The 24,655-nt window shown below is 41.9% G+C and overlaps 1 protein-coding gene across 1 annotated transcript; it reads left to right on the plus strand.

The window, feature by feature from the left end:
* The first annotated feature begins 440 nt into the window (after nucleotides 1–440).
* On the plus strand, nucleotides 441–1,109 carry LOC135101033 (uncharacterized). Its single transcript, XM_064004607.1, has one exon. It carries the CDS (start codon nucleotides 441–443, stop codon nucleotides 1,107–1,109), a length of 669 nt encoding a protein of 222 aa, XP_063860677.1.
* Nucleotides 1,110–24,655: the final 23,546 nt, after the last annotated feature.

The raw sequence follows: 24,655 nt of genomic DNA on the forward strand, positions 1-24,655 counted from the left end.
GCGCCCACACAGCCTAGCACGTTCCACGGAAGGGCTGGAGACACGCCGGTCCGAGCTCTCGGCAAGAGGGGCGAGAGGGCTAAAATCACCGCCACCACGTATTCCAATCCTCACAGGCACGTCAGCGTGCCACACCTCACAGCGCCGCGCATGCGCGAACCCTGCGGATGGATCCCCGACGACGCGCGCTCCCTCGCCGCGCTGGCTTTTCGACCAGCAGACGGCAGAGGGGAACCGGGAGCGAAGCGAGACGGACGGACGCCTTTATCAGGGCTTTTGAGGGCCCCTTTTGACGCCGCCGCCTTCACCACGCCTTTCACGAACCCGGTCCCCGTCTCACACCGCCGCACCAGCGGGCTTATTAACAAGGGGAGCGCGGCGCGAAGCCGCATTTTGAATGGGTCGCCGCCACCGGAGTTGGGGATAGGCACTGCGACGAGATGGGCGGTCACCGACGGCACGGAAGGGAAAGAGGGCAGACGGCGACACCCAACAGCGCACGCCTCGTTACCTCTGAGCCCAGTCCAGCGCCCGAACCCAGGCCCGCTTCCCGCACAGGCCCGACTGGCCCGATCCTCAGAGCCAATCCTTATCCCGAAGTTACGAATCTAATTTGCCGACTTCCCTTACCTACATTAGTCTATCGACCAGAGGCTTCTTACCTTGGAGACCGGCTGCGGATATGGGTACGCACAGGCCCGAAACTGGGGTGCCTCGCAGGGGCCGCGTGCGTTCAGGCTCCGCGCCGAAACGCGAGCCGCAGCAGCAACAGACCCCCTTGCTTCGCCCCATGCAGTTACCTGCCTCGCATGTTTCACGGACCGGCAGTGGTACGCGGGACGCAGCAAGAACCGCGGCGCTCTGCGGCAGACCGTGTTACCAACACCCTTTTGCTCTGTGAGTGGCTTCTAGGGTCACGGCGCCTTAAACAGAAAAGAAAACTCTTCCCCGGACCACCGCCGATGGACGCGAGTTGGTTCCCGTTACCGGGTTCCTGCACCAGGGGACACGAGCCCGAGATGGGGCTGGCCCCCTGGTTGGCATCCAGGCCTGGTTATGGAATAAGTACTGTATTCCCTTTCGCCACTAACTCCCAACCGGCAACTTAGGAAAACCTCATTATTCCTTTATTGGGTCGGTCCTTCTCGTCCAGCAGCTCATCATCATAATAATATTGGCCTGCTTGTTTCGTCATAGCCGCTCTCTAGCAACTAGACTACTACTTGTTGGCAGGCCACCTTGTATGCTTGCTATATGGACTTTGATGAGAAGAAGTTCCGCCCTACTCTCGCTTGGCCGTTGCCTCTAGCGTGGGATAAGGCTTTAGCCTTGGGCTTAGGAGCGACTAACCCATGTCCAACTGATGTTCACATGGAACCCTTCTCCACATCGGCCTTCAAGGGAAGTCTCTCGACTATTTGCTACTACCACCAAGATCTGCACCAGGGGCGGCTCCAGGCCGGCTCACGCCGGATCCCTTCAGCGCTCACCGATGCGACCCTCCTACTCGCCGGGGCTTGGAGACCTGGGTTGCCCCCCGCCAGAGGGGCAGCTTGGCCTGTAGTGCCACCGGCGGTCGAGTATCGGGAGAATGCTTGAGCGCCATACCATTTTAAGGGCTAGCTGCTTCGGCAGGTGAGTTGTTACACACTCCTTAGCGGATTCCAACTTCCATGGCCACCGTCCTGCTGTCTATAGCAACCAACGCCTTTTGATGGGGTCTAGATGAGCATTCGTTTAGGCCCCTTAACTCGACGTTTGGTTCATCCCACAGCGCCAGTTCTGCTTACCAAAATTGGCCCACTAGATACTCAGATTAGTCGCCGGAGCTTCAGCATTCAAGCAAGCTTGGCATCTCACCCATTTAAAGTTTGAGAATAGGTTGAGGACGTTTCGTCCCCAAGACCTCTAATCATTCGCTTTACCGGATGAAAGTCCTCTGTTTCCGAGAGTACCAGCTATCCTGAGGGAAACTTCGGAGGGAACCAGCTACTACATGGTTCGATTAGTCTTTTGCCCCTATACCCAGCTCTGACAATCGATTTGCACGTCAGAATTGCTACGGACCTCCACCAGAGTTTCCTCTGGCTTCATCCTGGCCAGGCATAGTTCACCATCTTTCGGGTCCCAACATGTCTGCTCATGGTACTTGCCGACAGCATGCGCGCTAGGCTACTCCGGACAGAGCAGGATCGGAGAGCGGAACCGCGCCGGACGAGCCCCGCGGGAGAGAGGCCGAAGCCCCCCTGACCGACGGAACCCGCCCAAAGACACGCGGCCCACCAACCGAGAGCCCAAGCAGAGCTGATGAGGTCAACAACAGATTCGTGCGACGGCGTCGCATGGCAAGTTCCGGGCCTGCACCCCCCTGCGTACAGGCGAATCCGGGAGGACTCGGGCCGTCGAGCGCGCCGCGGGTCACCCACGGGGCCAGCGGCGGGGCGGGAGAAAGGGTCTCATCCCGCCGCGCACCGCCTTCATTGGCCCCGCTTTGGCATGGAATGACCGCAGCGGCATCGGCCGGCCGGGGATCGGCCCCGGAGAGCGCCGCCGGAGCCACGAGGATCCCGGAGCGCTCCCCTTTCACTTTAATTGCGCCTTTGGGTTTAGTGTGCCCATTGACTCGCACACATGTTAGACTCCTTGGTCCGTGTTTCAAGACGGGTCGGGTGGGTCACCGACCTATTGCACGCCGCGAGAGGGAGGACGTGGCCCCCCTCTGCTGCACGACCGTCGCAGGGCAGCCAGGTCACCGGAGGTTTCCCCCTTCGCCGGCGCCTTGGAAGCGCGCGACGTCGGGGTACCAATCCAACCGGGCCTTAGACGTCCCCAGCAACGGGTCGCGGCGACCTACATCACGAGGGGAAATACGCCCGCCGGCGCCGGCGGGCGCCTGGGTCACCTCAGCGAATCCCGCACCCAGCCGACCTGAGCCATGTGAACATCAGTTGGACATGGGTTAGTCGCTCCTAAGCCCAAGCCTACAGCCTTATCCCACGCTAGAGGCAACGGCCAAGCGAGAGTAGGGCGGAACTTCTCATCAAAGTCCATATAGCAAGCATACAAGGTGGCCTGCCAACAAGTAGTAGTCTAGTTGCTAGAGAGCGGCTATGACGAAACAAGCAGGCCAATATTATTATGATGATGATGAGCTGCTGGACGAGAAGGACCGACCCAATAAAGGAATGATGAGGTTTTCCTAAGTTGCCGGTTGGGAGTTAGTGGCGAAAGGGAATACGGTACTTATTCTGTAACCAGGCCTGGATGCCAACCAGGGGGCCGGCCCCATCTCGGGCTCGTGTCCCCTGGTGCAGGAACCCGGTAACGGGAACCAACTCGCGTCCATCGGCGGTGGTCCGGGGAAGAGTTTTCTTTTCTGTTTAAGGCGCCGTGACCCTAGAAGCCACTCGCAGAGCGAAAGGGTGTTGGTAACACGGTCTGCCGTAGAGCGCCGCGGTTCTTGCGGCGTCCCGCGTACCACTGCCGGTCCGTGAAACATGCGAGGCAGGTAACTGCATGGGGCGAAGCAAGGGGGTCTGTTGCTGCTGCGGCTCGCGTTTCGGTGCGGAGCCTGAACGCACGCGGCCCCTGCGAGGCACCCCAGTTTCGGGCCTGTGCGCACCCATATCCGCAGCCGGTCTCCAAGGTAAGAAGCAAATTAGATCCGTAACTTCGGGATAAGGATTGGTTCTGAGGATCGGGCCAGTCGGGCCTGTGCGGGAAGCGGGCCTGGGTTCGGGCGCTGGACTGGGCTCAGAGGTAACGACGCGTGCTCTGTTGGGTGTCGCCGTCTGCCCTCTTTCCCTTCCGTGCCGTCGGTGACCGCCCATCTCGTCGCAGTGCCTATCCCCCACTCCGGTGGCGGCGACCCATTCAAAATGCGGCTCCCCTTGTTAATAAGCCCGCTGGTGCGGCGGTGTGAGACTGGGACCGGGTTCGTGAAAGGCGTGGTGAAGGCGGCGGCGTCAAAAAGGGCCCTCAAAAGCCCTGATAAAGGCGTCCGTCCGTCTCGCTTCGCTCCCGGTTCCCCTCTGCCGTCTGCTGGTCGAAAAGCCAGCGCGGCGAGGGAGCGCGCGTCGTCGGGGATCCATCCGCAGGGTTCGCGCATGCGCCGCGCTGTGGGGTGTGGCACGCTGATGCGACGGTGGGATCAAAACGGCCTGACGTGCCTGTGAGGGTTGGAATACGTGGTGGCGGTGATTTTAGCCCTCTCGCCCCTCTTGCCGAGAGCTCGGACCGGCGTGTCTCCGGCCCTTCCGTGGAACGCGCTAGGCTGCGTGGGCGCGGGAGCTCCGGCTCTCTCTACCGCCGGTCCTCGTTGTAGGCTGGTCAGGTAGTAGCAGAAGCCGTCTCCCGCTCCAAACCCACTTCGGCTGGCGCCCAGCGATTAACTCAGAACTGGCACGGACCAGGGGAATCCGACTGTCTAATTAAAACAAAGCATTGCGATGGTCAGAGATGGATGTTGACGCAATGTGATTTCTGCCCAGTGCTCTGAATGTTAAAGTGAAGAGATTCAACCAAGCGCGGGTAAACGGCGGGAGTAACTATGACTTGGTTCTTTTCGGCTTGATATCGGCTTCTTGATCTCTGATCTCGCTGGTTTTGCCTGTAATTATCAAGTATACATAGTTAAAGGGAAAGGGCCTCCACGTGGCCTCCTGCCGGGTAACGCCAGTTAAATCTAGGAAAAGATCCTAGAATTAAAAGGCGGCTAACACTTTCCCTCCACTGTCTGTTCCATCCGCAGTGTCCACTGCTATTTGTCTTGCTTTGAGCATGGTCGCAGAAAGTGCTTCCACCAGACAGTGCTGCAATGAGTGCGGTGAATAAGTCACCCACCTGTCCTGTGTGCCGGCGAGCGTTCTCTAATTATAGAGGTCGTAGGGTTCATGAACGCTCGCAGCACCCTGAGGTTTTCCATGGAGAGGAGATGGAGGCTCTCAGTGCTTGGAGTCAAAAGGCGAGGTGGGACCCAGAGGAGCTGAATATGATGGCGGCCTTTGAGGCTCGCAATCAAGGCACAAAAAACATCAATATGCTCATTAGGGAGAAAATACTTCCACACAGGACTGTAGAAGGTATCAAAGGGGCCAGAAGATCTGCTGCCTACAAAGCCAAGGTCCTAGAATTCTCCCGCGTGCCTGAAGAGGCTGAGTCATTGACGGCGTCCTCTAGCCCCACCTCGTCCAGTATGTCATCCATTGACTCCTCACCTCCCGTAACACCTGGGAGAGGTGCTACCAGTAAACGATCACCTATCCACCTTACGACCGAGGATGAAGTGCACATTCATGTGCTAGAGGTAGCAAACTCCCTCGGTCTTTCCGTTCCCACCAGTGTAGGTGAGGTAGAGGCCCAGGTAGACACATGGTGCCCGCCTCGTGCATACGCCTATAAACCACCAGGAAGGGGCGATCTGGTGAGTAATAATAAGAAAGCCAAGATAAAGAGAGATTATAGAAGGATACAGAAGATTTGGCGCAAAGAAAGAGGCCGGGCCCTCCAGGAGGTTATAACGGGTATACCTGACGGCCCCCCTGCCATCCCGCCCGGAATGAAGACCTTCTGGGCTGGTCTCTTTGGAAGAGAGTCCTTAAATGAGCCTAGGTCGCCGACCGCTATAAGGCCCACTCTTAATGCCGCCGCCCCGATAACAGAGGAAGAGCTTTTAAGGGCTGTTAAGACTACAAAGCCCTCTACAGCCCCCGGACTGGATGGACGTACAATGTCTGATGTCCGTGCCTTAGGCACTTCAAGGTTAAGTTGGGCCTTGAACAGCTGCTTGCTGATGAAAGACGTACCAAAGAGTTGGGCCATGGGAAGGACCACGCCTATTCCCAAAAAACCTGAGTCAAGGGAACCTAGTGATTTTCGCCCAATCACGATAACATCTATCCTACTCAGGCTATTTCATAAAGTTATAGCGGCGAGGCTCATGGCGGCTGCTCCTCTGCCTATGCAGCAGAAGGGATTTGCGCCTGAGGAGGGTGTTGCGGCAAACATTCTCCTCATACAGGAACTCATCCGTAACGCCACATCGAATGAAACCGATCTTTGTATCGCGTTTATCGATTTTAAGAAGGCTTTCGATTCAGTAAGCCACCCATCTTTAGTAGCCGCAACTAAGAGGTGGGGTTTTCCTCCTGAGCTTACTGAGTGTATACGTACTTTGTACAGTAAGGCATGCACTAATATAATGGGGGACACTTGTCCCATCAGGAGGGGAGTGTTACAGGGGGACCCGTTATCCCCATACCTTTTCAACATTACGTTGGATTGGGCACTCTCCCAAGTGCCAGCAGACATTGGGGCACGTCTTGCTGGAACCCCTATCAATTATATTGCTTACGCTGATGATGTGGCGCTGACAGCCTCTACCGCTTGCGGCCTCCAGGCTTCACTTGATGTGTTTGCCCGGTAGGCTGCAAAGGTGGGGCTGGAAATTGGCTTCACCAAGTGTGCCACACTTAATATCTGTGGGGACGGGAAGAGGAAAAGGTGGTTGGTGGATGCTAAAACCACTTTTTCTGCCGGTGGCACTGAAATTAGAGCACTAAAGCCGGAGGAGGTGTATAAGTACCTCGGCTTAGAGATTGGTGTGGCTATGGGCAACGCTGAGCCTAAGCGGGCCCTCGCAGCCCTCATCAGGGACTTAGGTTCCCTGCAGAAAGGTCCCCTTAAGCCACAGCAAAAGCTGTGGGCTGTTAAATACGTGGTGATCCCCAAGCACCAGTATCCACGCGAGCTAGGTAAGACCAACAAAGGTACTCAGGAGCGGTTTGATAAGGAAATAAGAACTTTCCTAAAAAAGGCGCTACATCTGCCACATGACACCGCCAATGCGGCGTTTTACGCAAACGTCCGTGACGGGGGATTGGGGGTCCCTCGATTCACCGTCCTGGTACCTGCACTGCGTAAGGGGGCCTTTGAGAGGCTATCCACCAGCCATGATTGGAGGGTTGCGAGAATTGCAGAGGCGCTCCTTACTCCTGTACCGTCATCCAAGGAGCTGCGTGAGGCTGCGGCCAAACGCCATAAAGATACTCTATATGCCTCTGCTGATGGGAGGGGCCTTCTGGGAATGGACGCGTCGCCACCTACCCATGAGTGGGTAGACGACGGTACATTACTCATGAAGGGCTCCTCCTACATAAGCGCCATCAAGACCCGCTTAGGCGTGGCATACACTAAGTTAAGAGCCTCACGGGGAAGATCTGACGCCCCTGTAATGTGTGACCTGGGATGTGGGAGGGTGGAGTCGTTGGGGCACATCCTTCAGGTCTGTCCAAAGTTGGCTCCTGAAAGAACTGCCCGACATGACAAAGTCTTGTCGTTACTGGTTAAACATCTTACCAGCAAGAGAAACCTTAAGGTTTTGTGGGAGCCGACTGTGCGAACCTCGGCAGGGGCGCGGCGTCCTGATGTCATAGTGTGGGACCAGCACCAATCTGTGGTGCTTGATGTTCAGATAGTTTCCGACAACTCTGCTGGGAACATCTTAGAACATGCCCATGGATTGAAGGTTTCCTACTATGACACCGAGGACATCCGCGCCTGGGTTCGCACCAAGACAGGGCGCACCCCAGTGTTTGCCACTCTTACTATCAATTGGCGAGGTGCCATGGCCACCCAGTCCTATATGGCCCTGAAGAGCTTGGGCCTAAATAAAGGAGAGATCCGTCTCCTCACTGTTCGGTCGCTGGAGGGGTCGGTCGCGGCGCTCAGATCCCACCGGGACATAGGAGGGTGGGACTGATAAGCCACACCGCATTAAACTGGTCAAGCCCGCCAGTTATGAGGGCGAACCGCGACCAGAATATGGCCTTGCCCTATCTTCCTCTCCCGTTGGTGGTTTAAGGGTCTTTTTTTGTTTTATTTTATGACAGAGCCTACCTGATTACAGGAATAAAAACTATTATAATAATAAAACTAAAATACAAAATTAAATTATGTTGAGAGAAGTGAGTAAGTAAGAGTCATTTAAAGGAAGCGCAAAAAAAAAAAAAGTATAAGAAGTGGTCCTTCCTCCCCACTGAAGGATGCCAGGAACACTCTTGGCTCCCAGACTGTCTCTTCCCCACTTCGGGCCCTCCAGAGAAACTCTTTCTCGGAGGGCCTTGGCCAGTCCCAGTCTTCCTTCTCTAAATCTATGGCTGGGACTTCTAACCTTTCTACCACTGACAAACTGGCAGACAAGACTACCACCAAAATCAACAACATGGGGCCACCTGGAGAGAACAGTGTATCAAAACCTATTTCCATCTTGAGTAACAAATTGGACCATAGCATGACACGCAACAGTTATGGGCAGATTAGTGCTGTGGTGGACAAGAAAGATCCATTAGCTTCCCTAGCACAAAATGGAGGCTCCAAGAGGAATGGTCTAATCAAATGGTGTCAGAACAAGACGGTCGGCTACACCAATGTTGACATAACCAACTTCAGCTCGAGTTGGAATGATGGTCTTGCTCTTTGTGCCATACTTGACACTTACCTTCCTGAGAAAATCAGTTACAAGTCCCTCTCACCACAGAACAAGAGGGAGAACTTCCAGGTTGCAATATCAGCAGCAGAGTCTGTGGGTATAACTAATCTGCTGGATGTCAACGACATGATAACATCAGAACGACCTAACTGGCAGACGGTCTACAATTCTGTAATTTCAATATACTGTCACTTTGAAACCTGAACCCTTCATGTGAAGTCTTGTACATGCTGAGCCTCTGCTTGCCCCAGCAGGCCCACTGGGCTTGTCCTGTAAGGTGCCGTGCCACCTCCAGGAGTGTGTTGTCTCCTCCCATAGAGCAGCCTAGCTAATCTGTCGCAACACATTCATGCGGCCTTTTTAAACATGACATTAGATCATATTTTTGTACACACATTGCATGTAGGGAAGATTAAGTATATATGATTATCACTTAGTTATTGTGAAGTGCCTTTTTTTAAGAGAAATATATTACCTTGAGGTAGTAGTAAGGTCGGTGAGTACCGATTCTACGTCCCGCTCGAGTGCAAGGCTCTCCGGCAGGGAGAGCTGCACTGCCCTTTTAGTGTGATTATATTATCACGCCATGTCGTCCCGCGCTCTCTGCTCTCTCCGCGCTCCGCTCTCTCCACGCTCTCCGCGCTCCGCTCTCTCCGCCCTCTTGAGACGTGATTCCCGTTCTGGCGGGGTCTCGCGCCCTTGACACGTGGTTGGTTTCTTGCCCCACTCTGCTCTGCTCGCTCCCGTACCTGGTGTGGGAGCGTCTCCCGCCGGGAGAGGCGCGTCGCCCTTGTGCTGTGGTCATGTTAACACGCCGTGGGATCCCGTAGCCTTCCCCCACTCGTACGGCAAGCTTCCCCGCTGGCTGGGTTGGTGAGTAGTAGTAGTACTGTTCCTACTTCCTACGTCCCGCTAGCTCTCATGGCACGAGAGCAAGCTTCTGCTGCCGGGAGAGCAGCGCCGCCCTTGTGGTGTGGTTGGATTATCACGCCGTGTCGTCCGGCGCTCTACCTCCTCTCGTGAGACGTGATTCTCCTCTGGCGTTGCTTCACGCCCTTGAAACGCAGTCAGTTTCTTGCCTCGCTCCGCTCTGCTCGCTCCCGTACCTGGTGTGGGAGCGTCTCCTGCCGGGAGAAGCGCGCCGCCCTTGTGCTGTGGTTAACACGTCGTGGGGTCCCTCGCTCTCTCTCCGCTCGCGCGTCAAGCTTCCCCGCTGGCTGGGTCCTCACCCCCTTGAGGTAGTAGTAAGGTCGGTGAGTACCGATTCTACGTCCCGCTCGAGTGCAAGGCTCTATGGCCGGGAAAGCTGCACTGCCCTTTTGGTGTGATTAGATTATCACGCTGTGTCGTCCCGCGCTCTCCGCTCTTGAGACGTGATTCCCGTTCTGGCGGGGTCTCACGCCCTTGACACATGGTCGGTTTCTTGCCCCGCTCTGCTCTGCTCGCTCCCGTACCTGGTGTGGGAGCGTCTCCCGCCGGGAGAGGCGCGTCGCCCTTGTGCTGTGGTCATGTTAACACGCCGTGGGATCCCGTAGCCTTCCCCCACTGGTACGGCAAGCTTCCCCGCTGGCTGGGTTCTCACGCCCTTGAGGCACGGTCGGTGAGTAGTAGTAGTACTGTTCCTACGTCCCGCTAGCTCTCATGGCACGAGAAAAAAGCTTCTGCTGCCGGGAGAGCCGCGCCGCCCTTGTGGTGTGGTTGGATTATCACGCCGTGTCGTCCGGCGCTCTACCTCTCGTGAGACGTGATTCTCCTCTGGCGTTGCCTCACGCCCTTGAAACGCAGTCGGTTTCTTGCCTCGCTCCGCTCTGCTCGCTCCCATACCTGGTGTGGAAGCGTCTCCTGCTGGGAGAAGCGCGCCGCCCTTGTGCTGTGGTTAACACGTCGTGGGGTCCCGCGCTCTATACATTTTTAGCGTTTTGGTACGAAAGAACTTCATAAACACCCAAGAAACACGTTTTTGTGTTTTTCGTATTCCTATATAGTGAATTTTCCATACTTTTTAGTGTTTTTGTGCTTAGTTCGCTCATAAACAATAAAATATACCTTTCTGGAAATCTAGTTTTCTTTCCCCATATTAGGGTGTATTGCATGTATTTTGGTGTTTGGTACCTAACAATGTAAAATACCCTTAAAATACTCGTTTTTTTTTATAATGTTGTTCTGTTTCTCCATAAAGAATGCTATTCAAGAGTTAGCGTTTTAGTCCCTAAGAAACTTAAATAAACAATCAAAACTTTTTTTTTACGTGATGTTATTCTGTTTTTCCATAAAGGGTGTTTTGCATGTGTTTTACGGTTTTGCTACGTCAGTAGCTCAAAGACACTGAATAGAAGCTTTTTTTTTTTTGGAAATGTTCTTTTCCTTACCCATATAAGGTGATTTCCATACTTTTTAACGTTTCCGTGCCTAGCAGGCCCAGAAACACTCAAAAGACACGTTTTTCGAAATCTCGTTTCCTTTCCATATAGTGTTGTTTGTAGGCATTTTGTCGTTTTGATACATAGCAATGTGAAATACACTTAAAAACACGTTTTTGGGAATGTTTCTCCATATAGAGTATTATTCAAGCGTTTTAGTGTTTTTGTATCTAAGAAGATTAAAATCACTCATAATACACGTTTCTCGTAATATTCTTTCGTTTCCCTATGTATGGTATTTTCCATGGATTTTAGCGTTTTTGTACGTAAAAATCTCAAAACCATTGACAATATAAGGATTTCGTAGTGTCATTCTTTTTTTTGTAAAGCTTGTTTTGCATGCATTTTAACGTTTTCGTACGTAAAAAGCTCAAAACACTCAAAATTCACGTTTTTGATAAAGTTGTGTTTGTTTCCCCATATAGGGTGTTATATATGAGTTGTATCGTTTTCGTGCCTAAATCGGTCATAAACACTCAAAAGACACGTTTTTTGGAAATTTCTTTTCTTTTCCCATATAGGATGCTTTGCATGCATTTTGGCGTTTTGGTACCTATCAATGTGAAATACATTGAAAATGCACGTTTTTGGTAATGTTGTTTCCCCATACGGAGTGCTAATCAAACGTCTTAGTGCCTCAAAAACTCAAAAATACTCATAATACTCGTTTGTCGTAAAGTCTTTTTTCTATATAGGGTACTTTAGCTCAGAAAAAAAAAAACTCAAAAACACTCAAATTTGTTTTATAATTTTTTTTTTTGTTTCCTATACAGGATGATTTTCACGCTTTTTAGCGTTTTGGTGCCTAACACGCTCATAAACTCTCAGAAGACAAATTTCTGGATACGTTATTTCTTTTCCCATATTAGATGCTTTTCATATATTTTGGCGTTTTGGTGTTTAATAATGTGAAATACTCTGAAAATACACGTTTTTGGTAATACTCTGTTTTTCCACATAAAGAGCAATTCATGCATTTGAGCTTTTTTGGTACAGAAAAATCACAAAAGCACTCACAATACACGATTTTCGTAATGTCTTTTCGTTAATCCATATGGAGTACTTTAAATGCATTTTGGTGTTTTCGTACATCACAAGCTCAAAGAAACTCATAATAATTGTTTATTGTAATGTTATTTTTTTTTAAACAGCGTGTTTATTTACGCATTTTATCGTTTTCATACATAAAACACTGAAAAAACACTCAAAATACACAATTTTGGTAATGTTTTCTATTCCCATATAGGCTGCTTTCCATGCTTTTTAGCGTTTTGGTGGCTAACATCCACAAAAATAATCAAAAAGATGCATTTTTTTAAAAAGTCGTTTTGTTTTCCTATATAAGAGGCATTCTATGGATTTTGGCGTTTTGGTAACTAATAATGTGAAAACACATTTTTGTTAATGTTTTTTTCTCAATATAGAGTGCTAACGCGTTTTAGCGAATGGTACCAAAGAGAACTCAGAAACACTCGTAATACACGTTACGCGTAATATAATTTCGTTTCCCCTAACAAGGTACTTTACATGCATTTTTTTCTTCTACGTAACAAGCTCAAAACACTCGAAAATTGTTGTTTTTGGTAATGATATTTGGTTTCTCAGTAAAGTGTGTTTTGCATGCGTTTTAGCGTTTTGGTACGAAAGAAGTTAAAAAGACAGGTTTTTCATAATGTTATTTTTCATTACCATATTAGGTGAATCCTTTTCTTTTAAGCGTTTTAGTTCCTAACATTGAAAAAAAAAAAAAAAAACACCCAAAGACACGTTTCTGGTATTGTGGTTCTGCTTCCCTATACATCCATTTTGGCGTTTGGTACCTAAGAATGTGAAAACACTCAAAATACACGATTTTGGTTATACTGTTTTGTTTTTCCATGCTTTTGACTCAAATACACGTTTTCGGTAATGTCGTTCTGTTTCTCCATGTAGAGTGTAATTCATGAGTCTTCGCATTCATGCGTTTTACCTAAGGAGCTAAAAAAACAGTCACATGTCTCTCGTAATGTCTTTTCGTTTTTCAGCATTTTAACGTTTTTTCCACAGAATAATGTGAAAAACACTTAATACTTGTTTTTGGTAACGCTCTTCTGTTTCTCCATAATGGATGGTTTGCATGCGTCTTTGTTTTTTATTGCGTAAGCAGCTGGAAAACATAAAAAAAAAAAAATATTTTTCATGCGCAGGTAGCTCATATATATATATATATATATATATATATATATATATATATATATATATATATATATATATATATATATATATATATATATATATATATATATATATATATATATATATAATTTATTTATTTATTTTTATGTAGGAGAGAGACTGGCCAACGGCAACAATTTGTTTCCTTATACGAGTATAGATTGTTTTCTATGCTTTTAGCTTTTTGGTCCCTAACACGCAAATAAACACTCAAAAGACACGTTTCTGGAAATCTCGTTTCGTTTCACCATATACTATATTTTGGCGTTGTGGTACCTAACAATGTGAAATACACTCAAATACACGTTTTCAGTAATGTCGTTCTGTTTCCCCATATAGAGTGTAATGCACGAGTCTCATTCATAATGCACGTTTCTCGTAATGTTTTTTCGTTTCCACATGTAGTGTATTTTCCATTCATTTTGGCGTTATTCTACGTAAAAATCTAAAAGACACTCAAAATTATTGTTTTTGCTAATGTTATTTTGTTTCTCCATAAAGAACGTTTTCAATGACCCTGAAAACTCTGAAAAGGGACTTTTTGGTAATATTTTTTTTTTTTTTTTTTTAATATAGGGTGCTTTCTATGCTTTTTAACGTTTTCCTGCCTAGCACGCTCATAAACACTCAAGAGACACGTCTCTAGAAAACTTTTTTCATTTCCCAATGTGGAATGCTTTGCGTGTATTTTGGCGTTTTGGTACTTAAGAATGCGAAAGACACTCAAAACACACGATTTTGGTAAACTAATACAGTTTCTTCATTAAGGTTTTTTTTTCTTCTGTTTCGGCTTTTTGGTAAATAAGGAGCTCAAAACATTGAAAAGAGACGTTTTTTTGTATTATTGTTTTGTTTTCCCATATAGCGTGCTTTTCGTGCTATTTTTCATTTTGGTGCCTAGCACGCTCATAAACGCTCAAAAGACACTTTACTGGAAATGTCGTTTCTTTTCCTTATATACGGTGCTTTGCATATATTTAGACATTTAGGTAAATAACAATGTAAAATACATTTAAAATACACATTTTCTGGTAATATTGTTCTGTTTCTTCATGCATTTTTAGACTGGTAAATAAGAAGTTGAAAAACACTCATAATACATGTTTCTCGCAATGACTTTTCATTTCCTCATATAGGTTACTTTCCATGCATTTTTGCGTTTTTGTACGTAAGAATTTAAAAAATCCTTAAAAGAGTTGTTGTTTTTTTCGTAATGTTATTATCTTTCCCCATGAAGAGTATTTTGCATTCGTTATAGTGTTTTTTGTACGTAAATAGCTCAAAAACACTGAAAAGACACGTTTTTGTAATGTTATTTTCTTTCCTTTAAAGACTGCTTTCTTTTTTCCTTTTATATGGTGCTTTTTCATGCATCTTGGCGTTATGGCACATAAAGTGTGAAATGCACTCAAAATACACGTTTTGGGTGAAGTTCTGTTCCTCCATATAGAGCGTTATTCATCCGTTTTATTGTTTTCGTCTTTCTGTTTCACTATATAGGGTACTTTAGATACATTTTGGCGTTTTTATACGTAACAAACTCAAAAAACACTCAAAATACTTGTTTTGTAATGTTATTATCTCTCTCCATAGTTTGTTTTGCATGCATTTTAACGTTTTGGTACGTAAGAAGTAGGAAATACTCAAAAGACATTTTTTTTACGTTGATTTATATTCCCTATAGGGTGAATTTCATGTATTTTAGCGTTTTGTTGCTTAATACGTCCAAAAAAACCCAAAAGACATGTCAAAATACACGTTTTTGTTAAAGTATATATATATATATATATATATATATATATATATATATATATATATATATATATATATATATATATATATATATATATATATATATTATTCTATTTATGCGTTTTATCATTTTGGACCTAAAGAAAATCAAAATTTCTCATAGTTCAAGAGTCTGGTAATGTTTCTTTGTTTTCCCATATCGAGTACTTTGAATTTATTTTGGCACTTTTCTACGTAACAAGGTGAAAAGCACCCAAAATTCTCGTTATTCATATAGTTATACTGTTTATCAAAGTTTTTTCTTTTTTTATACTTGAATTACATCGTTTTCGTATTTAAGTACCTAGTTAAAAAATACTGAAAAGACAAGTTTTTTGTAATACTGTTTTCTTTTGCCATATACGGTGCTTTTCATGCTCTTTATCGTGTTGGTGCATACAAGAATCATAAACACTCAAAGCACACGTTTCTTGAAATTTCCAATCCTATCGCCTTTTTTACGGTGTTTTGTATACATTTTGGCGATATGGTATCTAGCCATTTGAAACACACTCAAAATACATATTTTGGTAATGTGTTTTTCCATTTAGCGTGCTATTCGTGCGTTTTCGAGACTTGGTACCTAAGAATCTCAAAAACACTCACAATACACGTGTATTTTAATGTTTATTCGTTTTTCCTTATAAGGTCCATGGATTTAGGCGTTTCTGTACGTGAAAAAAAAAAAAAAAACACACTCAAAATACTTGTTTATGGTAATGTTATTCTCTTTCCTCATAAAGGGTGTTTTGCATGTTTTTTTAATGATTTGGTATGTAAGTAGCTCAAAAGGACTCAAAATACTTCATATGGTGATGTTATTCTTTCTCGATTCTGGATCTTTAAATGCGTTTTAATGTTTAGGTACGTAAGAAGCTGAAAAACACTCGAGACACATTTTTGAAAATGTTGTTTTCTACTCTCATAATAGTGTGATTTCATGGGTTTTACCGTTTTGGTGCCTAACATGCACAAAATGTCGTTTCGTTTCTCTATACGAGTAAAAGGGACTTTCCATTTACTTAGGGGTTTTGGTAGGAAACAATGTGAAAAAAAAAGAAAAGCACTTAAATTAGACGTTTTTCATAATGTTGTACTGTTTCTCCACATAGAGTGCTATTAATGCGTTTTCACGTTTTGGTAGCCAAAAAGTAGAATAAAAAAAAAATACTAATAATAAACGTTGTGTAAAGTCTTCTCGTTTCTGCATACAGGTTACTTTGCATGCATTTTGTTGTTTTTCTACGTAACAAGCTTAAAACACTCAAAATACTTGCTTTTGGTAAAGTTATTGTTTTCTCCATATTCCCATATAGGGTGATTTCCAAGTTTTTTTTTTATTTTTTTAAGCGTTTTCGTGCCTATCACACTTAAAAACGCTCAAAAGACACGTTTCTGTAATGTCATTTCGTTTTACCATATAAAGTGATGTGCATGCATTTTCGCGTGTAGGTACCTAATAATGTGAAAATCACAGAAAATACACGTTTTATGTACGTAAAAAATGCCAATATGCATACAAAGTAACGAAAAATCATTACAAGAAACGGTTATTATGGGTGCTTTTTCAGCTTCTTATATACCAAAATGCTAAGACGCATGAATAACACTCTATATGGAGAAGCAGAACAACACTACCTAAAACCTGTATTTCTAATGTTTTTCACATTGTTAGGTACCAAAAAGCATGCAAAGCACCCTGTATGTGATAAGAAAACGAGATTTCCAGAAACGTGTCTTTTGAGTGTTTATGAGCATGCTAGGCACCAAAACGCTAAAAAGCATAGAAAGCACCGCATGGGAAAATAAAACAACATAAAATAATGTCTTTAGGGTGTTTTAGAGCTGCTAAACAGAATGCTAATGCTAACAGAATAACATTTCTAAAAACAAGTATTTTGAGTGTTTTGAGCTTGTTACGTAGACAGACGCCAAAATGTATGCAAAGCAAATGAAAAAAAAAAAAAATGACCAGAAACCTGTATAACCAACGGTTTTGAGCTTCTTAGGTACCAAAACGATAAAACACATAAATGTCACCCAACATGGAGAGACAGAACAACTTTACCAAGAGAGTATATTTTGAGTGTATCTCACATTGTTAGGTACCAATATGCCAAACTGCATACAAACCAACAAGCAACAAGCTCAAAAACCCTCAAAATACTTATTTTTCATAGTTATTCTGTTTTCCATAAAGAGTTGCATTTGTTTTAGGTAGCTCAGAACACTTGATAGAGACGTTTCTGGTAATGTTGTTTTGTTTTACCATATAGGGTGCTTTGCATGCTTTTTACCATTTTGGTGTTTATCATGCTCATAAACACTCAAAAGACACGTTTATGTAAATTTTGTTTTCTTTTCCCATATATGGTGCTTTCTTTATATGCACTTTGGCGTTTAGGTACCTAATAATGTGAAATACATTGAAATACACGTTTTTGGTAATGTTGATCCTTTTCTTCCATATAGAGTACTATTCATGCGTTTTACCGTTTTGGTAACTTTGAAGCTCAAAAAATCTTTAAATACACTTTTCTCGCAATGTCTTTTCATTTCCCCATATAAAGTACTTTGCACGCATTTTGGCATTTTTTCTGAGTAACAAGTTCAAAAACACTCAAAATACACGTCTTTAGTAAAGATATACTCTTTTTCCATTAAGGGAAACATACGTTCTATCGTTTGGGTAAGGAGCTCAAAACACAGAAAAGAGACGTTTTTGGTAAATTTTTTTTTGTGTGTTTACATATAGGGTGTTTTCCATGCTTTTTAGCGTTTTGGTGCCTAGCACGGTCATAAACACTCAAAATATGTGTTTCTGGAGATCTCGTTTCCTTTTCCCATATAAGGTGCTTTATATGTATTTTCGCGTTTTGGTACCTAAAAAGTGAAATACACTTAAAATATTTGTTTTGAGTAATGTTATTCTATTTTTCCATAAAAGGTGTCTTGCATGCGTTTTACCCTTCTAGTACGTAAGATAGTAAAAAAATACTCAAAAGACACGTTTATTGTGATTTGTTTTTATTTCCATATATGATGATCCCATGCTTTTTAATGTTCTAGTGGCTAAAACTCTCGGAAATACCCAAAAGCCACGTTTCTGAATATTTCGTTTTATTTTGTTTATAAAAGGGACATTTTACATGCATTTAGGCATTTTGGTGTCTAACAATGTGAAAAAAAACTCGTTTTTTGGTAAAGTTGTTCTGTTTCTCCATATATAGAGTGATATTCATGCGTCTTAGCGTTTTAGTACTTAAGAAGCTTAATAGCACCCGTGATAAACGTTTTTCGTAATGTTCATTAACCCATATAGGTAAGTCTGTATGTCTTGGGATTTTTTTACGTAACAAGGTCAAAACACTCAAACGACGTTTTTTCGTAAATTTATGCTGTTTTTCCATAAAGTGTGTTTTCCATACGTTTTAGGATTATGGTACGTAGCAGAAAAACAGTGAAAAAAGACTTTTCTTTTGTATTTTTTTTTTCAATATGGCTTGCTTTCTGAGATTTTTACCGTTTTAATGCCTAGCACTCTCATAAATATTCAAAGGACACGTTTCTGTTAATCTCGTTTAATTTCCCTATATAGGGTACTTTTGCATTCATTTTGGCTTTTTTGGTTCCTGACAATGTGAAATACACTCAAAATACACAGTTTTTGCATTCGGTTTCTCCATATAGAGAGCTATTCATGCGCTTTAGCGTTTTTGTACCTAAAAGCTCAAAAAACACTTATAACACCCGTTTCTTGTAATGGTCTTTTGTTTTAGCAATATAGGATGCATTGAAAGAATTTTGGCCTTTTTTTTTACGTTTTATTACCTAAGAAACAAACAAAAAAAAAAAAAAAAAACTCATAGTGTACGTTTCTCGTAATGTCTTATCGTTTTCCCATATGGGTTACTTTGTATGGATTTTGGCGTTTTTCTACGTAGCAAGCTCAAAAACATTAAAAATACTTATTTTTCGTACTATTATTCGGTTTCTCCATATGGTGTGTTTTGCAAGCGTTTTACCGTTTTGGTAAGTAAGCAGATAAAAAACATTGAGGAAAGATATTTTTAGTAATGTTTTCTTTTCACATATAAGGTGCTTTCCATTATTTTTAGCGTTTCGGTGGATATCACGCTCATAAACATTGAGAAGACACGTTTCTGGAAATCTCGTTTTCTTTTCCCATGTAAGGTGTTTTCCATACTCTAGCGTTTTGCTGCCTAACACGCTCATAAACACTCAAAAGACACGTTTCTGGAAATTTCGTTTCGTTTCCTCAGTATCCATTTTGGCGTTTTGGTACCTAACAATGTGAAACACACACACACACACACACACACACACAAAAAAAAAAAAAAAAAAAAAAAGTCATTCCGTAATGTTGTTCTGTTTCTCCATATAGAGTGCTATTCATGAGTCTTATACTTCTGGTACCTAAGAATTTCAAAAGCACCCTTAATACAAGTTTCTCGTAATATTCTTTCGTTTCCCATATACGGTACTTTGCATGTATTTTAGCATTTTTTTTAGAGTAAACTGAAAAACCCTCAAAATGCCCCCCCCCCCAAAAAAAAAAAAAAAAAAAATAGAAAAAAAAAACTGGTAAAGTTATATTGTTTCTCCATAAAAGATTTTTTGAATGGGTCTTAGCGGTTTGGTAAATAGGATGCTCAAAAACACTGAAAAGATAAGTTTTTAGTAAAGTGTTTTTTCCCCCATATGGCATGCTCTCGATGCTCTTCAGCGTTTTGGTGCCTAGTACGTTCATAAACATTCAAAAGACACGTTTCTGGATATCTCGTTTCCTTTTTTCTATATAGGGTGCTTTGTATGCTATTTGGCATTTTAGAATCTAACAATACGCTCAAAATACACACTCTTGGTAATGTTGTTTTGTTTCTCCATATTGAGTGACATTTATGCGTTTCAGTGTTGATTGATAATAGAAGCTTCTGGTAACCTTTTTTTTCGTTTCCACATATAGGGGTACTTTGCATGCATTTTAGTGTTTGTCTACGTAATAAGCTCAACAAAATTCAAAATAATTGTTTCTGATAGTTATTCTGTTTGTATATAAGAAGTGATTTGTATGCGTTTTAGCGTTCTGGTAGCTCTAGAACACTCAAAAGACACTATTTTGTTTATGTTGATTTGTTTTCCCATATGCTGTGCGTGCTCTGCTTTAAGTTTTGGTGCCTAGCACGCTCATAAAAACTCAAAAGACACGTTTCTGGAAATCCCATATAGGGTATTGCATACTTTTTTGCTGCCTAAGAATGTGAAAACACTAAAAATACACGAACTCTGAAAATACACATTTATGGTAAAGTTATACCATTTCTCCATAATGGGTGTTTTGTCTGCGTTTTAGCGTTTTGGTATGTAAGTAGATTAAAACACTGAAAATAGAAGTTTTTGGTAATGATCTTTTGTTTTTCCATATAGGGTACCCTCTATGCTCTCGAGCGTTTTGATGCTAACACGTCCATAAACACTCAACAAACACGTTTCTTAAAATGCCGTTTCCTTTCCCCATATAGGGTGTCTTCCATGTTTTTTTGCTTTTTGGTGCCTAACAATGTAAGATACTTTAAAATTACATGTTTTTGGTAAGTTTGCTCTGTTTCTTCATATAAAAGCTATTCATGGGTATTAGCGTGTTGGTACTTAAGGAGCTCAAAAACATTCATAATACACGTTTCTCGTAATATCTTTTCAACTCCCCATATAGGGTACTTTGCTTGGGTTTTGGCGTTTATGTACGTAACAAGCTCAAGTCGCAGAAAAATACATGTTTTTTGGTAATGTTAGTCTGTGTCTCCACAGAGGGTGTTTTGCCTGTGTTTTAGCGTTTTGGTACTTATGTATTTTGGTATGTATGTATGTACGTATGAGATAATTTCCTAAAAAAAAAAAAACACTGTAAAGCAACGTTCTTTGTATTTTTTTTTTTTTTTTTAGTTTTCCCACATAATGTGCTTTCTATGCTTTATAACGTTTTCTTGTCTAACATGTACAAAGACACCTATTAGATACGTTTCTTGTAATATCGTTTCATTTCACCATAGAGGGTACTTTGCAAGCATTTTGGAGTTTCGTTATCTAACAATGTGATAACATTCAAAAATTTTTTTTTGTAATGTTCTTTCTCCATATAGAGTGATATTTATGCATTTTAGCGTTTTGGTACCTAAGAAGCTCAAAAACACTCAAAATACTTGTCTCTCGTATTTTGTATGTTCTTTTGCTTTCTGATGTTGTGTACTCTTAATACATTTTAGCGGTTTTGTATGTAACAAGCTCATAAACACTTAGAATACACGTTTTTTTAAAGTTATTCAGTTTCTCTATGAAAGGTGTTTTGCATGCGTTTTAGCGTTTCGGTTTGTAACTAAAAAAAAAAACTCATAAAAACACGTTTTTGGTAATATATATATATATATATATATATATATATATATATATATATATATATATATATATATATATATATATATATATATATATATATATATATATATATATATATATATATATATTTCCGTATGGGATGTTTTCCATGCTTTTTAGTTCTTTCTGCCTAATACGCTCCAGAAGTCACTCAAAAGACATGTTTCGGGAAATGAAGTTTCAGTTCACTATAGAGGGTGCATTTTATGGATTTTGGCGTTTTGGTACCTAAGAATGTGAAAAACTCAAAATACACGTTTTTTATAATTCTCGTTTCAATACAGAGTGCTGTTCACATGTTTTAGCGTTATTGTACCTAAGAAGCTCAAAAGCTCTTATAATACGCATATCTAGTAACGTTCTTTCGCTACTCAATATAGGGTACTTTCCGTGCATTTTGTCATTTGTGTACGTAACAAGTTCAAAAACACTCAAAATACTTGTTTTTGGTAATGTTATTCTTTCTCCATCAAAGATAATTTGCATGCGTTTTAGCGCTTTCGTATCTCAAAACACTCAAAAGACACATTTTTCGTAATATTGTTTAGTATTTCCATATAAGGTGATTTCCATCCATTTTAACGTTTCCGTGCATAACACGCTCATAAACACTCCAAAGACATGTTTCTGGAAATGTCATTTCTTTTTTCATATGCATGCTTTGTATGCATTTTGGCAGTTTGGTACGTAACAATGTAAAAAACACAAAATACACATTTTTGGTAATGTTCTGTTTCTTGATATATAGTGCTCTTGGAGCGTTTTTGCGTTCAGTAACCTCAGAAGCTCAAAAACACTCATAATACACTTTTCTAATGTCTTTTCGGTATTCCATATAGGATACTTTGCATGAACTTTCGCGTTTTTGTACATAACTGTTTGAATAACACTCATACGACACCTTTTTGGTAATGCTTTTAGGTTTCTACATATAGAGTGCTATTGAGCTTTTAGTTACCTAAGAAGATCAATAACATTCATAATACACGTTTCTGATAATATCTTTTTGTTTTACCATATAGGGTATTTCCCATGGATTGTGCTGTTTCTTTACCTAACAAGCTCAAAAGTACTAAAACTAATTGTTTTGGAAATGTTATTTTGTTTCTCCATGATAAGTGTTTTGCATGAGTTTTAGCGTTTCGGTACGTAAGAAGCTGAAAAATACACAAATGACACCTTTTTGGCAATTTTTTATTTATTTTTTATTCCAAAATATGGTGCTTTCTATGCATTTTAGCATTTTGGTGCCTAAAACGCTTAAAATCACAAAAAAGGCACGTTTCTGGTAATGTCGCTTTGTTTTTCCATATAGAGTGTTTCGCATATATATTAGCGTTTTGGTACCTAACAAAGTGAAAAAAATACTTCAAAATACACGTTTTTTGTAATGTTGTTTTGTTTTTCCATGTAGTGTATTATACACGTTTTTACGTTTTGGTACATAAAGAGCTAAAAAAAAAAAAAAAAAAAACTCATTATAAACTTTTCTCATAATGTGTTTTCGATTCCCCACATAAAATGGTTTGCATACATTTTGGAGTTTCTGTCCCTAACGAGGTCAAACACACTTAACATACACGATTTTGGTAACATTTTTGTTTCTTCAAATCACTTGCTTTGTATGCATTTTGGCGTTTGGTACCTAACAAGGTGAAAAAACACTCAAAACACATGTTTTTGGTAATGTTTTTCTGTTTCTCCATATAGAGTGCTTTTCACGCATTTTGGGGTTCTGGGACCTAAGAAGCTCAGAAGCACTCATTATACACGTTTCTGGTAATATCGTTTATTTTCTCAATATATGTTACTTTGCATGTATTTTTATTTATTTTTTCTACGCGAAAAGTTCAAAAACATTCAAAATCTACGATTTTTGTTTTCTTATTCCGTTTATCCGTAGTGTTTTGCATGCGTTTGAGCGTTTTGGTAGGGAAGAAGCTTAAAAACACAAAGACACGTTTTTGTTAATGTTGATTTGTATTCCAAAATAGGGTGCTTTCTATGCTTTTTAGCACTCAAAAACACTCAAAAATATCGTTTCTGGTATTGATAATTCATTTCTTTGTATAGAGTACTTTGCATGTATTTTGGTAATACACTTTTCTGATAATATTGTTTCCTTTTATCATAATATAAAGTGCTTTTGCATTAATTTGACGTTTTTGTTCCTAAAAACTAAAAAAAATACTGAAAATACACATTTTTTGGAGATGTTATTCTGTTTCTACATAAGATCTGCATACCTGTTAGCATTTTGGTATGTAAGAAACCCCTAATTACTCCAGACACGTTTTCTGTAATGTTTTGTTTCCCCATATAGGAAAGTTTCCATGCTTTTTTAACGTTTTGGTGCGTAAAACTCAAAATCACTCAAACGACACGTTTCTTGTCATATTATCTATCTTTTTTTTTTTTTTTAATATAGAGTAATTTGTATTCATTTTGGCATTTTTGTAACTTAACAAAGTGAAAACACTCAAAGTACACGTATTTAGTAAAGTTTTTTTTCTCTATATAGAGTGCTATTCACGCGTTTTAGAATTTTGGTACCTAAGAATCTCAAAAACTTATATGCACATTTGTCAAAAATTTGACAATTTGTCAAAAGACATATTTCTGATAATGTCTTTTCGTTTCTTCATATAGTGAGCCTTGCATGCATTTTGGCGTTTTGGTACGTAATAATGTGAAAAGTAATCAAAATAAACGTTTTTGGTAATGTTCTGTTTCTTGATATAGAATGTTTTTCATGCGTTTTAGCATTTTGTACCTAAGAAGCTCAAAAACTCCCATAATATACTCTTCTCGTAATGTCTTTTCGTTTCTCCATTTGGAGTTCTTTACATGTATTTTGGCATTTTTCTACGTAACAAGCTTAAAAACACTCAAAGTAAAGGTTTTTGGTAAAAGTATACTTTTACTCCATAAATTTTTTTTTTTTTTTTTGCATGGGTTTCAGCATTTTAGTACGTAAGTAGCTCCAAATCACTGAAAAGACACGTTTTATATTGCCATATAGGGTTTTAGGCTTTTGCCTAAAACTCTCATAAGACACTCAATTAAATCGTTTCTGGATATGACTTTTTTTTTTTCACCATATAGGGTGTTTTGCATGTATTTTGGCGTTTTGGTACCTAATAATAGGAAATACACTCAAAATATACGTTTTCTGTAATGTTGCTCTGTTTTTCCATAAAGAGCATTTAGGTACCTAAAAAGCTGAAAACACTTATAATTTAAGTCTCCCGTAATGATCTTTGCTTTCCTTATACAGGGCAATTTGCAT

Source organism: Scylla paramamosain, chromosome 6 (genome assembly GCF_035594125.1).
Source record: "Scylla paramamosain isolate STU-SP2022 chromosome 6, ASM3559412v1, whole genome shotgun sequence".
NCBI lineage: Eukaryota > Metazoa > Arthropoda > Malacostraca > Decapoda > Portunidae > Scylla > Scylla paramamosain.

Excerpts from the sequence above, each read along its gene's own strand:
- LOC135101033 (XM_064004607.1), top strand. The coding sequence starts at position 441 with ATGGGCGGTCACCGACGGCACGGAAGGGAAAGAGGGCAGACGGCGACA.